Source organism: Trachemys scripta, chromosome 16 (assembly GCF_013100865.1).
Source record: "Trachemys scripta elegans isolate TJP31775 chromosome 16, CAS_Tse_1.0, whole genome shotgun sequence".
Taxonomy (NCBI): domain Eukaryota; kingdom Metazoa; phylum Chordata; order Testudines; family Emydidae; genus Trachemys; species Trachemys scripta.
In genome coordinates, this window is record NC_048313.1 from 11,389,335 (window position 1) to 11,404,070 (window position 14,736).

The following is a 14,736-nucleotide window of genomic DNA, read 5'->3' on the forward strand; positions in this document are numbered from 1 at the left end:
GCACACAGAGCTTGCTGTGTGAAAGGGGTCACCAGTACAAAAGTTTGAGAACCACTGGACTTAGCTCAATGAGAGCTTGCACGAGAATGTGTACACAAGCAAAGAAATCACACCCATAACTCATAATGTAGATGTAACCAGTATTGACAGATAGCATTGAGAGTGGGTGTGTACGTACATACCACTGCCCTCTACTGGCTGGAATCAGAACTGCTCAACTGTATTTCATAGCCCTGTACAGCTAGCAGCTAATGGAGATTCTCCTTTGGCTTAAGTGGTAGGGGTCTGTGCTTTTGGAGGAGGAGGGTCTGAATTCTATCCCTGCAGTCACTATGAAGTTCTGACAGGCCACAGGGAGTAGCATAGTGACAGACAACTGCGCTGGTTTCAGATTTGTTATGCTATTTTCTCCATATGTAGCACTTTCTGTCCAAGGTCCTCAGTGTGCTTTCCAAGCATTAATGAATTTAACCCCTTTGCACTTCCCTGAGAATCAGAGCATCCCCACTGTACAGACAGGCAAGCTGAGGCACACAGATGGAGTGACTTGCTCAAGGGTGTGGCAGAGCTGAGAGTAGAGCTGTGGAGGCCTGACTCCCATTCTGGAACGTAGCCAGAAGATGAGCCCCCCATGAATAATGGTGTTGGGGCCTTATGCGCTCACTTATCCCCATCATTCTGTGATGTTGCATTGCCAATGTAATGCCCTGAAATAAAATCCCAGATTTCTGAATGGACTTAATCAATGTGGACAGATGTGTGAAAATCAGGACTGTCCCACCATAGGCGGTGCTCCTGTGAAAGTAGCACTTCCCTTCACATTTGGGCTCATATGGACATTCGGGGTACCACTCCTGCACATCCTCTTCAGTGGGGTGTCTACAGATGGCCTTTGTCCTATCCTCTGCCTACAAGAATCCATCATTGGGGGGTTAATCCACTTTCATTCCTGTTAGTGTGCAACAGTCTGTTGCTCAGTCCCCTTTCTGTGGCTGAGATTCCAGGGAAATAGCCCAAGTACCTTGTCTCCACATCAGTCAGTTACCTTACACAGCCACAGCTCCTGGGATGAGACAGTAGATGGGATGGAGCAACAGCTAACTTGGCCTCAGAGTCCTCTTGTGCTGCCAGATCACTAAAGGAGCTGGACTCTGACCCTTTGGGATCCGAGGAAGAGGACAGATGCCATTGATGCTAAGCTTTTAAAGTTCCAGGGTGAAGACTGCATAACACTGCATGTGCAGCTTTTCACCTGCATGTTCAGGGTTTTAACAACTTTGGTGTCCGTATGTTGGAAGCCTCCATCGTTTCTGAGGGAGGGAGACTTACGCACTGGGAATGAAAAATGGGAACTTTATGGGGCAGATTTTCACAACTACAAGTGTAAATGTGTGTGTGCCATTGTGTGCTTAACTTGTGTGTCACTACATGTACAAATCAGGGATTAGCACATACAAATACCTGAGTGCATACACTATTGTGGTATCTGGGTTTGCAAATTGTGCGCACAGTTTCATGTATATTTTTGCATATGCAATTACATGCACATGTGAACCCATGATCACACACATTTATCTCGCGTGTTACACAGGCGGCTATGAAAACAGTGTCCATAACGTTGGTGGTGTGGTTGTCTCCTTCTGTTTCTTCCTGCCTCCTCTCCTGTGTTGACTCTCCACCTCTGATCAAATGTTGCCATTAAACCAATCACTGCTTCTTGTTGATTCTCTTTGAAGGATGTGGGAATTGAGATCAGTGCTAGAACTGGGAAAGCCCTGTTAAGCCCTCTTTCCCATTCATTACCCCCTTGCATCTGACTGTTCCCTATTCGTGTCATCCTGTTATGACCGCCCTGTCTGGGAAGGAGTGGGAGAGAGAGAACCAGCTGGAGTTAATCTAAGGTTCCCAGGGTGAAAAGGAATCTGCTCCTCTGCCGTGCTGGACTCATTACTACCTGCTAGCCAATGACCCTTCAACCAGGCAGGCCTGTCTGTCCAAGATTCAGGGTGAATCCTCTTTAGGAAACGGTGTTCTCTCACCTCACAGTAGCGAACATGTAGTAACTAACATGGGGTAAACTCATGAAGACAAGGTCATTTGTGATTTTCAGGTTGAGGTAAAGACTATGGGGAACCTAGCATTTACCATGACCTACTAACAGGCGTTAAAACTACAAGTGCCTTGTCTGCATTCGGATTTTACCACGTTAGGTAACATGGTTAAAAATTCGCCTTTTTTTCCTGGTATGGATATGCCTCAAAAGAGCATCCTTAGAAAGGACAAAAATCAAGTCTCTCTGAGAGAGAGAGCACAGTGTCTGTGTGTCTTCTCAGTAACAGTCTGAGAACAGTATTTGTTGGGGAACAAAATATCTGTTGAGCTCTGTGCAAGAAGAGAGAACTTAAAAATCTGAAGGTGCAGTGGATGGAAAGCAAAAGGCATCACAATTTCATGGTTATGTACATGGAGATGTTGAGCTGTGAGAACCCTAAACACTTTCATCCGTACAAACAGAACCCAGGAATCATGGGCCACCAGTCCCCTCCTCTACCTCCACTCTGCCTTCCTTGCAGAATTCCACTTGGCTGCTCATCTGGGGAAAAGTCTAATGTGTTATTTTTTATGAGCAAGTAAAGCTGTCTTTGGGGTTTTATTTCTCTGTTGTCATCCTCATGGTCAGGGCAGATGAGCAGGTTTTTGAGCTGCGGAGAGAATTTTCATGACTATTTTGCAAGGCTCTGCAAACTATAGAAAAATGGGGCCGGGCCGGAGGGCGGGGAAAAAGAGGAATTGCTTCACTGGGAAATGATTGAACTTGTAGAGCTAGGAAAAAAGAGTGTTTGAGACTCCATGCCCTTTTCCTTGTAAAGCTGTAAGTGCAATGTGCATATTTATTCTGATTTGGTAGTGTTTTACACCCACTTTGCACTGGAGTAAATGATGACACAAAGTGCAGGGGATAGAGAATCAGGCCCAGAGAGTTTCAGAGGATAGAAATAAATCACTTAGATTCACCATTGTCCTGCCAGACTCAGGGAGAGAGAGGGACTTAGACAAGTGGCTATTCAGCTCCTCCTTATTCTAGCCTCACTGATCCATCACAAAGACTGAACAGAGGCAAAAGCATAGAGACTGCTCTGGTCACAGCAACGCTGCTGTTACAGACTAGGCTCTGCCACTGGGTTTGGGATGAATTGGTAAAATTGTGATTGAGAATCCTAGGAGGGACGGTATGGCAAAGACCTATTAGATCAGCGGATTCATGCCTCAGCCAATGCAGGATTGTTCCCTGACCAGGACATGGTGTGTTTGTGGCAGGCAGTGGCATCAGCCGAGAGAGGAGCGGAGCATTGATTAAGAGAGCAAGGGGGGATGGGAGAGTGTCTTACACACACATTATCCACATGCACACAGCATCAGCCTCAACAGCTTCTGCCAGCCAGTACAGCACAGCCAGACTGCAAGCACTGCCTCGGTACCTCCAGAGCTGCTCTCCTCCTCCTCCTCCTCCTCTCCCCTGGTCTGTCTTTCTCTCCCTCGCTCACTCTCACTGAGCTCCCCATCAGCCCCTGCAGGACCCGTCCGCTCGCCATTTGGGCCCCACCAGCACGGAGACAATGAATTCATGCGGATTATGCATCTGAAGGAATAACAAGCTTCTGAATAGCCACAAGGGGAGGTATCCATGTGTTTGGCAGGGATACAGACGCCTGCTCGCTTGCTCGCTCTCTTTCTCAATCGCTCTTCTCTCCCTTCAGCTGCCTCCTTTCCAGCTATGATCTTCTTTGATTTCCCTGAGCAGCTGCAGTGAACAGGCTCCTTGGTGGAGCCCAGATCCCACAGGATCGCACCTTCCCTCCTAAGATACTTGAAGGGTTAGGATTATTTTTATTTCTCTCCCTCTTTTTCCGGTTTTCCTCCACCTGCCAGTCTCTGTGACTCTCACATCCTTCCGTGCATGCGTCTCCCTCGCTCCCTTCTTCTCATCCAGACGGCGAGAGGTGGAGGGAGGTCCACCCTAGTGCAAGGACCTGTCTTCTTTGCTGCTGGGACCAGCCCTACAGGAGCAGTGTGGACCCAGCCCTGGACGCTGACCCTGCCTTCAGGTTTGGATTCTTGTTTCTTTGGTCTGTTTCTTGACATGCTAGTGCTGTGTGTGTGGTGGGGGGGGGGGAGGTGGAGGAAAGGGGGAGGATCTGATAAGCCGGTGAAAGAGTTTGGGGGAGAATGGTAACTAGGTTTGGTGTATGGACATCACAGTGACAGAAACAGGGTGGGAGGGATGTAGAAATACAAGGGACTGTGTTCAAAAACCCAGTGCCTGGAATGGAATCCCTCAGAGGCATCTGGGAGCATCCTCCCAGGATTCCCGTCATTCGCTCCATTTCCTGGGATGTTGAGTCCACTGGGAATGCACCTTTCATTACTGCCTCTCCCGCTATGGCATCTTTGCTGTCCCTGCTGAGGTCCTTCGCCTGGGAAGAGCAGCAGCATCCAGGCTGGCCTGTCCATTTGTCCGTGCTGGGAGTAATGGGCTTCTCTGTTCTTCATAGAGTGGCCCGCTCTGTATCTCAGCCCTGACTATGATGGACCTGAAAGTGGACGAGGAGGAGGTGGAGAATGGCCATCCAGTCAGTATCCAGGCCTTTGCCAGTAGTTCCACTCTGCATGGCCTGTCCCATATCATCTCCTATGAGAGGTTCTCCTTCAAGCGCATCCTCTGGACTCTCTGCTTCCTGGGCTCTGTGGCCCTGTTGGCCTATGTCTGCACGGAAAGGATCCAATACTACTTCCTCTACCCTCATGTCACCAAGCTGGATGAAGTGGCCACAACCAGGTTGACCTTCCCTGCTGTCACTTTCTGCAACCTCAATGAATTCCGCTTCAGCCGTGTAACAAAGAATGACCTGTACCATGCTGGGGAGCTCCTCGCTCTGCTCAATAACAGGTGGGTCCAGAGAAGCCAAGCCCTGAGGGTGCTGCATGAGCTCAGCACTGCTGATCTAGATGGGACAGTACAGCACCACGCATCTGAATGTGCTGACATCTATGTGCACACAACCAACAGGGCACTGTGTGCACATCTGCACCTAGGTGTTCGACAGACACGATACTCTGGCACTAGAGATACATCCATGCACCTGCATAAGCTACACATGGCTCCATGCACCATGTGGACCTACACACACTACATGTGCACTTCCCTGTATACATTCCTGGAGATATGCTGCCCCAATATTCAGGCCTAATTTAAATATTCAGGTCTAATTTAGTCCCATACTCTGCATCTAAAGCAGTTCCCTCTGCAATGCATACCTGTCTGCTCCTGAATGCCCAAGATAACATTCACACCCTGATCACATTCATGCCCACCCCACCGCTGGCACTTGGGAAAAATGGCACTTTCCAATGGGAAAAAAGAACTGCCACTTGTGTGAGTAGCTGGGGAGGGGAGGTGGTCGCACACCAACGTGGGCAGCCTCAGCAGCCCTGTGCTAAGACTGCTATAATAAGGACTTCTTTTGTGGTATGCAAGTGAAAGATGAGATGATGGGTGAGTACAGCCCTGGCACGGATGGGCACAACCCCAATGAAGTCAACAGCCACAGCTGAATCTGGCCTGGGGTCTTCCTGGCATCTGCCAACAAAGAAAAAGACCGAGAGCAGGAGCCCAAAGTGATCCCGTTAACACACTGCTCCTCAGGATGAGGCTCAGATGCTAGTGCTACCCTGGGTGGTTGGCTGGTAGACCTGGTGGGTATATTAGGGGAGGGTGTGGCATGGATTGCTTTCCTGCACCCCATGCCCCACATGGATGGTCGGTTGCAGGAAAGCAAAACAGCTCTGCACATATTGGCGAGTCTCTTTGTCCACAGGATGAGTGGCACATGCAGGCAGATCCAAGGTACCACAAGGAGATGGCAGGACAGATGGCAATAGTGTTTTTATCTATACTTTAGGGAGATGTAAACTCCCTTGGCCAGCTGGGGCTGGGACAGTGAGGAAGTGCCCATGATATAATGCCCAGACGCCCACACTGTGTAGGAAAGGACTCCCATAGATGCTTCTGCCAAACATTAGTATGGGACCCAAGGGCTCTTATGCACTTTCCCCATATTAGCATTCAGTCCATGTGCCACTGGATTTTCCCCATGTTGGTACAGAGCCCTGAAGAAGTGAGGTTCTTACCCATGAAAGCTTATGCTCCCAATACTTCTGTTAATCTTAAAGGTGCCACAGGACCCTCTGTTGCTCTTTACATGGGTCACTATCAATTCTTCCCATTAAGCATTTGCTTTCCACTTCCAGGCTTGTCAGTGTTATCCAGCATCTGTGCTGTGTTGGTGGCAGCTCTCTGCCCAGTCCCCAGCCTTTGTCAATGACAATTCTTGGCCATTCTAAACTGGCAGCAGCTCCTGCTCTTTGAATGAGCTGGCTGCTGTTGTAACTGCTCTCTGTAATATGCCTGAGAGCATGAAAACTAATGATCCCTGTGCACGTCACTGCAGAATGTGACAGCCACTGGTGTGTGTGTATGCACACGCGTGCAGCATTGCCTGCTGTTGGATAGAATCAGAACTGCTCAGCTGTGTGTCCTAGGCCCTATACTGCTAAGAGCTGATATCATGGGTCTTCGCTTTTGGAGTAATACCCTGGCTGTTGCTGTGAAGATCCTTGTGGCCACTGTGTGCAGCAGAGGCACAAACATGAAACCCTAAGAGCTTGTCTACACGGTGTGACAAAGTGCTGTACAGGAGTGTGATCTGTAGAGCACTCCAATGTGTTGTGCTCCAACTGCTCTTTGTAGACCCTGCTGGCACACTCTAAAAGTTTCATGTTAGTGTGCCAGCAGGATCTATATGGGGCAGTTGGAGTGCAACATGTTAGAGCTCTCTCCAAACAATACCTCTGTAGAGTACTTTGCTGCACCGTGTAGACAAGCCCAAAGTGGCTGCATATTTGATCCAATCTGTTGTGTGAATCCTCAGTCAGTGTTCAAGCAGGTCCTAGTACATGCAAATAAATGCCCCGTCCTTAGGGCCGGCTCCAGTTTTTTTGCCGCCTGAAGCGGCAAAGCGGAAAAAAAAAAAAGATAAAGCTGACCGGTGGCACTTCGGTGGCAGCTCAATCGTGCTGCTCCATTCGGCGGCGGCAATTCAGCGGCGGTCCTTCGCTCCCTCTCTTCCTCTTCGGCGGCACTTCGGCGGCAGCTCAAAGAGGAAGAGAGGGACTGAGGGACCCGCCGCCGAATTGCCGCCGAAGACCCGGACGTGCTGCCCCTTTCCATTGGCTGCCCCAAGCATCTGCTTCCTTCGCCTGTGCCTGGAGCCGGCCCTGCCCATCCTGCTCCCACTAAAGTCAACAGGGAAACTCACACCGACATAAAAATGGGAGCAGGATCTGGACCCAAGGCAACAGAGGAAAGACATTTTCATCTACTGAATAAAAGAAAGGCTGTGCGATTAGGATGAGTAAGTGAATGAGTTATAAGACGGGAAGGAAGGGGGCATGGAGACACACACAGGCTGCACCTTAAAGTAGGTTGGCAAAACCTGTTTTGCCTGCAGTTGTATCAGCATCTCCTGCCAGCCTGTCAGATCGCACAAGCTAAGCCAGGTTGGACTGACTCGCTCCAGAGCTGCAGGGAGAGGTGCTGGTGATTCAGTAGAGGGCAGCCTTCCCTCTGAGTTAGTATTGAGCCGGTGCCCCCGTATAGTCTTAGAAGGATGCTGTGCTGTTTTGCTCAGATTAAATGAAAAGATCCCATGCTGGTGGTTGTAAGAGGGTGGTAAAACCTGTGCCCTGGCCATTTACGTTTCTGATAGTTACTTTCAGCGTCCCTAACTCTTTCTCCACAACCCCCCCTTCTCAGTCAGATGTAGTTTTCTTCCTCATTTCCTGTCCTAGCCTTTTGTTTAGCAAGTCTGTTGTTAGGCAGCTGTCATGCTGCCCGAGAGGTGCAACATGAGAACATAAGAATGGCCATGCTGGGTCAGACCAGTGGTCCATCTAGCCCAGTGTCATGGCTTCCTATGATGAAATGCAGATTGGCTGTGTATCAGTGGTGAACGATTGAACCCTGCTTATCCTTCTTCATCATCATCCACCTCTGGTGTTTAGGGCAGTGACGAAGCTCCTCCACTCCTGTCTATTTCTGGCAAGTCTTTCAATGGTTCCCCAGCTGTGCCCCAGGTTTTTCAGCTCAGCTTCCACAGCTCTTTGCCATGATGTTTTCCGGTGGCCTTGTTTTTGCTTGTCTTCAAGTGTCCATCTTATTGCTACTCTGGTGATGGAATCAGTTGCCATCCGAAGCACATGACCAATCCGTGTCCAGTGCCTCTTGGCAATGATGGTGCTCAGATCCTCTTGGCTGCACCGTGTAAATAGATCTTGGTTTGAGATTGTTCTGGGCCAACAGATATGGAGGATTTTTTATCTTTATCCTTGTTAGTTACTGCTATACATCACTTTGAGATGCTTAGTGGAAAAGTGCTGTGGGTGGGCAAAGTGCACTAGACTCCACCTCCAGCTACCCCAGCATGGCCAGGCCTCCTAACCCAGCACCCATGCTGCCAGTGCCCCCAGCACCTTCAGCTATCACCAGCACCCACCATCCCCTCCTCACAGGCACCCATCACAGCTGGCACGTGTTGTGCAGCTCCATGGCCTGCCAAAAGGGACCACTGTGATTATCTGGTCTCACCTCGTCTCTTTTAGAAAACATCCAGACTTGATTTAAACACTGCCAGTGATGGACAATCCACTATGACCCTTGGTAAGCCCTTCCCATGGCTGATCACCCTACTTGGGGCAAGGTGCATTGTCATATGCTGAAATTTATGGTTCTATGGAAATTATTTGCAAATATGCAATTTGTGTGATTAAAAAATGTTCTTAAAATGTCACGCATGGAGCAGCACAAAACTTGGCATTTGGGCCTAGGCCCTGTGCTATATTGTAGCACAAGGGACACAGGCATATCTCAGTGCTGAAGGGTGCTGTGTTATTCTACAGCAGAGGAGACACAGTCTTGTGTCAGTACTGGAGGTGCCTGGATGCTGGGCATTGGTGCTGTACTACAAGGTTACATTCTGTCCTCCAATTATAGACATCCCACTTAAGTTAGTGGGCCAGCTCTGCTATCACTGATGACATTGGTGTCAATGTGGAAATAACTCCTTTGAAGTAATCGGTGACATTCAGAGCAGAGATTAGCTTGGTGGGAGTTGCACCTGTATATGCGAGGACAGGACTCGCTCCAACAAGGATTAAGAAGTCTCTGTGCCCTGTTTTCCCAGGTATGAGATCCCAGACACCCAGATGGCTGATGAGAAGCAGCTGGAGATCCTACACGATAAGGCCAACTTCCGAAACTTCAAGCCAAAGCCCTTCAACATGCTGGAGTTTTATGATCGGGCTGGCCATGATATCCGGGAGATGCTGCTGTCCTGCTTCTTCCGTGGAATGGAATGCAACCCAGAGGACTTCAAAGTGGTAAGTGCTGTGGGCTTCCTCTACTCTTGATCCTTTGTAATAATGCTGTGCCTAGAGCAATCTGGATCATGCCACTGCTTTTCTGATCTAGATTTGTATCCTGAGATGAGGGTGTCTTGTGAATTTACACTGTGTGTAGGATCTGTGGCTGGCATTGCTGTGAACACAATAGGAATTGATGTGGGACATTATGGGGGTGGCCCATGGTGGGTGCTGCTCGTGGGCACCCTCTGCAAACATTACGTCGACTCTCTGTGGTGAATGTTTCTGTGGCCACGTTCTAGGATGGGAATTACTGTGGATATGGTATAGTCATGTGTCCAGGGTGGATATGTCTGATGGTGACATGCTGGAGGGAGGACTTGAAAAAGAGACCGAGAGAATTTTTCTGTCAGTGGTTATGCAAACTCTCTTATGTGTCTGAATAGCACATCCTTTGCCTTTGACAAGAACTGGCTTGCACCAAATAGCAGGTATTACAAAAGGAGGGGGAACTTTTCAAGAGAGAATACACTTGGATCTGCATCCATCCATGCTCTTTGTGGACATTGTGTAGCCTTTGGCAGGTATTTCTGTGACTCTTGTGTAGATATTTCTGTAGTTGAACATGGTATGTGATTCAGAGGGGTTGAGGTTGGCACACCATAATCATGTACATACATATCATGGCAAATTTTCCAGCCCTTAGTGGGCAGGTCCTGGAAGTGGGCAAATCCTGGTGGTAACCGATGGCTCAAGTGATACTGAGCAAAGTGGGTATACTGTGCTGCAGGAGCCAGAGTGGTTGGTACAGAGACTGCAATGATTCTGGAGTGGTGAGGTGTGTATGTGGTGGGGGGCTCTCGCTCAGCAGAATGACATGTCAAAGGATCATAGAAATGTAGGGTTGGAAGGGACCACAAGAGGTCATCTGGTTCATCCCTCTGCACTGAGACCGGACCAAGCCATACCTAGACCATCCCTGTCAAGTGTTTGTCTAACCTGTCCTTAAAACCTCCAGTGATGGGGATCATGTCAACTGCAGATGTGGCAGGAAGCGTTGGTAGTATGAGGAGGGAAATTATGTGACGCCAACTTGGATCTCCCAGGTTTCTGTGTGTTTGAATTGACATGCCCAAGAAAGGAGGGAGCTGCCAGCTATACATATGATATTTGCCTGCCTGTAGCCACCTCCCTCTCTCTCTACCACTCCATCTTCTAAAATGTGCAGCAGTGAAATAGTTAATACTGACATTATTAAAGACCCATCATTAGGGTTTAGAACTAACAACTCAGTGAAATTAATGGCGGACCAGCTTACTGTTTCAGGCTCTGTGCAGACCTCGGTTAGACTTGGGTCACATTTGGGATATTTTCTATGCAATATAAGGGTTTTAATTTATTTTTGGTTTTTAAGACTAAAGCTGGGGTTCTTCAGAATCTGACTGTTGTGTAGGCCACATAAAGCACCAACCAAGCCAGTGGGGCATGAGGGGCCCAGGGCTTGACACCCCTTAGAGTCAACAGGCAGCAGAATTTAAAGGCCTCTGTCTCAGAAGTCAAGTGCTGGGGGCTAGTGCCAGCTCTATGGGACCTGATGGTGCTCCTTGCTCTGAGTAACAAATTTCAGATCATGCCTGGTTCTCTGTACTCTTTATATTTAATCTCTCTCTCAATCTGTGTGTGTCTCTCCTGCTCTATCTTTTTTATCTCTCTCTTTTCTCTCTCTCTCTCCGTTTATCAGTTTTTCTTTAGTCTAGATTCTTTCTCTCTAGCACTACATTTTAGAATTCTAATTGCCAGTACATCCATGGCAAGTGAACTATCCAGTGTGTCCTCTGCGCCATTTCCCCTTTGCAAGAGCAGCCTTCGGGGCAGTCTCAGAAAATATCTGCCCGAAGAGTGCAGACTCTCATGGAGTAAGAGGAAATCCCTCTCCCCAGATCTCAGCCCCCTGCCCTCTATTCTGGAGCTTCTTTTCCATTGAGCGGCACTGTAATGAGATGTCACCAGCAGAAAATCTGGGGAGAGTGAGCGAGACAAATGACAAGACTGAGAAACATAAATAGACACACAGACGCTCCATGTATCAGTGGAATATAATTTTCAGTCACTCACTCGAGCTTTGTCATCTCCCTCTGTACTGTGCAGTGTTTGTTTCATGCTGACACATAGATCCGATACACAATAGAGCCTCTATGATAGGTGTCTCTCCCTCTTTCTCAGGTGCATCTGTAAATTATACAATACTAGAACTTTGAAAGTTGGCTAATAAGTTCAGTGGAGAGAGCTGGCACTTTGTGTTTGAGAACAGGCTCAATTGTGGTGCTGCTAATGGAACATGGTCCTACTTCTCTGGCTTCATGGTTCTTGGAAGAAACACAAATCCAGGGTAGGTTCCCCCACCCACCTCCAAAGACGTCAGCCATCCCTCATGCTAGGATTCTCCACAAGCTGAGCAGGGTTGGGCCTGGGTTGGTATTTGGTTGGTAAACCTCTGATGTTGCAGAAGGTGTTGTTTGTGACATTATAGGTGGCACTCTTGCTTCTTGAGTCTGTATCAAGTGGGGAGAGGGAATCTTTGGGAGGACTACATCGAGAGTAATGAGATGAGCTGCTGCTGTCTCAGAAAGCTGAGGTACTGATGGTTATTGTCATTAGAGGTCCCATGACACTTTGCTCAAGTGCTGGTGTCCACGTCACATTCCAGCCCAAGTTATTCCATTGTGCCTCATTAAATTCCCTCTAGAGTTTCAGTTGGATACAAGATTCCTCTTCATTAACTGCCATTAACTTCATTAACTCCCATGTTGTTTAGTTTGTTAAACAGTCGCTATGTTCCACCCCAGAGATGGCTGCATTTCAGTGGAGGGTGAAACCATCTTTATATTCCCCTTTCCTTCCTTGTGGGGATATTGTGAGAATTAATTCATGTTTATAAAGAGCCTCACATTCTCAGATGACCGGAACAACAGAAGTGGAAAGTGGTGGTTGCTGCAGCATCAATCTTGCACTGTTGGGTCCTCAAACACAGGCCATGGGTTGCAGTCTGTACAGTGTGACCTGAGCAGTACTTACACCAGTGAGCAGCTCAGACATTCACTCAGCTGAGTGTTGTTCTTCATGTGTTTTTGGTACACCCACGGTAGTGTCATCTGTAGGTGGAGCAGAGAACTCCAGGCTTTATTTTGACACTGGGCAACTTTCTTCCCTTGCCTGAGCCTCCGTTTCTCCATCTATGAAATGGGGATAATTCACATTTACCCACATCATATGAGGAGGATGGTTATGAAATATAATTCATTCAAGTGTGTTGTTAATAATACCTAACTCTAATATGTATGTTAAGGGTTTTGAGACCCTCAACGAAAGATGCTTACTTAAGTACAAACTATTCTATTTTTGCAGTTGATGACAGCAATAAGTACTCCAGGCTGAGCATTTCCAAATGACTTGAGGAACCTCAGCTCCACCTCTCCATCAGTTTGGGCTTACTGATTGGATTTCCCAGAAGTAGGTGGTACAAGCTGCCTCTGACTGACAGTTTCTCAGCAGAATGAATTGGACTGATGGTAGCATTGAGGTGCTGGCCTTTGAGCCATCCTGCACATTTGTTTTTAGCTGACAGTAGATTTGCAAATATGCAAGGAGGTTTTTGTATCCAATGCTAAGTCAATGGTCACTGTCATGGGGGTTGCAGCAGGTGATGATAAACCACGATGGAAGTTGTGAGTTCAGGCCTGAATGCAACTGAATGAGGTATCTCAATGTCAGTGTTTGCAGATGGGACAGTGTATATCGAGAGAGGGTAACTGCAGCTATTTTTTTTTAATCAGTAATTTTGAACAGTGTGGTGAATTAGCTAGTTTGCATGGGCAGCACTGCCCTCCTGTGGATGGAATCAGAGCTGCTGCACTGTGTGTCCTAGGCTCTGTATTGCTAATAGCTAATGGAGAGTCCCTGTTAGCTTATACATTGGGGCTGGTACCTTTGGAACAGGGTGATCTGAGTCTATCTGTGAAAGGTCTAAGCTGCTCAATGTGACACTGGATTAGTCCGTTCTCTTTATGAGGGTTCTGCTCTAGAATATAGTCTGTTTTGCATCTCACACTTGGGACGAAGAACAACCAGACTATATTACTGGCTGTTTCATTATTACCTCCTGGATTATTTCTTGTGAGCAGGTTGATATGATTTAATGGATTTGATTACAAAAAGCTGGCTCCGTGCTATATTTATGCTGCTCTTTGCATTCCCCTTGCAGCCTTGAACATGCAGGTTTTGTGCATAATATGTTAGAAGAAGCCTTTGCTCTGTCACTGCCTTTGCATCACTAGAGTTCCTGCAGCCCCTCTCGCTGAAATAGTTATGAAATATTTGGCCATGTTTCCCTGCACATGGGCTCCAGGGGCTTTGTCAGGGGTGTTTGTGTTAATGCAGAATATCATTTCACTTGAGGAAAATGATGTAGCAATCCATTTCTCCCTTCCCATGTCTGTTACGTGCTCTCTCTCTCCATCCAGTCAGCCCCCTTCCACTCACTCAGTCTTTTCCACTCTCTCTTCTCTTCTTTCCCAGCCTCTCATGCATCAACTTGTTCCTACCTCTTCTTTTTCTCCCCCCCCCCTATCTTTCCCCCCCCCCTTTTTTTCCCCTCCCCCCCCCCCTCTCTTTTTTTCTCTCTCCCCCCCCCCCCCCCCCCCAAGCTGATTCTCCAGGGAGTTTGCTCAAGTAATGGTAGAGCTGTGCTGGGAAATACCCATCTGCACAGAAGGGAAAAAACCCTTAAAGGCAGCCGTAGATCACTGGAGACACTTTGAGGGGATTGTGGTGTCACTTAGTGCTGTTTATCCAGTTTGTAATTCATATCCTATTATCTTGGAATGAACCCTGGGGCAGGCTTTTCCCAGAGCATCACATCAGGATCTGGCTTTGTATTAAGCCTTAAAAAGCAGTAATCCAAGAAAGGAGTGAGATTTTTTTTTCGAGACAATGTGAGAAGCAGGAACATTCAGAGGGTTTTGTTTTTTAATATGAAAGATGGAAAAACCTGCCAGAGGCTTTTTAAGAGGTTTTCTTAAAGGTTAATTTCTGCTGCCTCTGCCTCCCTTCTCCCAGCTTGGATCACTTCCACCAGCGCTGTACTGAACTGGGTTTGGTGCCACAGGCTTCTTTCTGCATGGGCAGTTGCAGCCTCAACTGCATTAAAAAAACTGGTTAGTTTGTGCTGGGGCCTGGGGCCATCTGAAGGAGCCTTTCCTG

The 14,736-nt window shown here is 47.9% G+C and overlaps 1 protein-coding gene across 1 annotated transcript in view; it reads left to right on the plus strand.

Annotated features, from left to right (window-relative positions):
- Positions 1-3,160: 3,160 nt before the first annotated feature.
- The window catches only part of ASIC1 (acid sensing ion channel subunit 1), a 102,567-nt gene continuing 90,991 nt past the window's right edge, over positions 3,161-14,736 (plus strand). Inside the window, exons 1-3 of the mRNA XM_034791733.1 lie at positions 3,161-4,106; positions 4,554-4,948; positions 9,300-9,495. Of these exons, the coding sequence (XP_034647624.1) occupies positions 4,584-4,948; positions 9,300-9,495 (561 nt within the window). The 5' untranslated portion in view covers positions 3,161-4,106; positions 4,554-4,583. The remainder of the gene's footprint in view (positions 4,107-4,553; positions 4,949-9,299; positions 9,496-14,736) is intronic.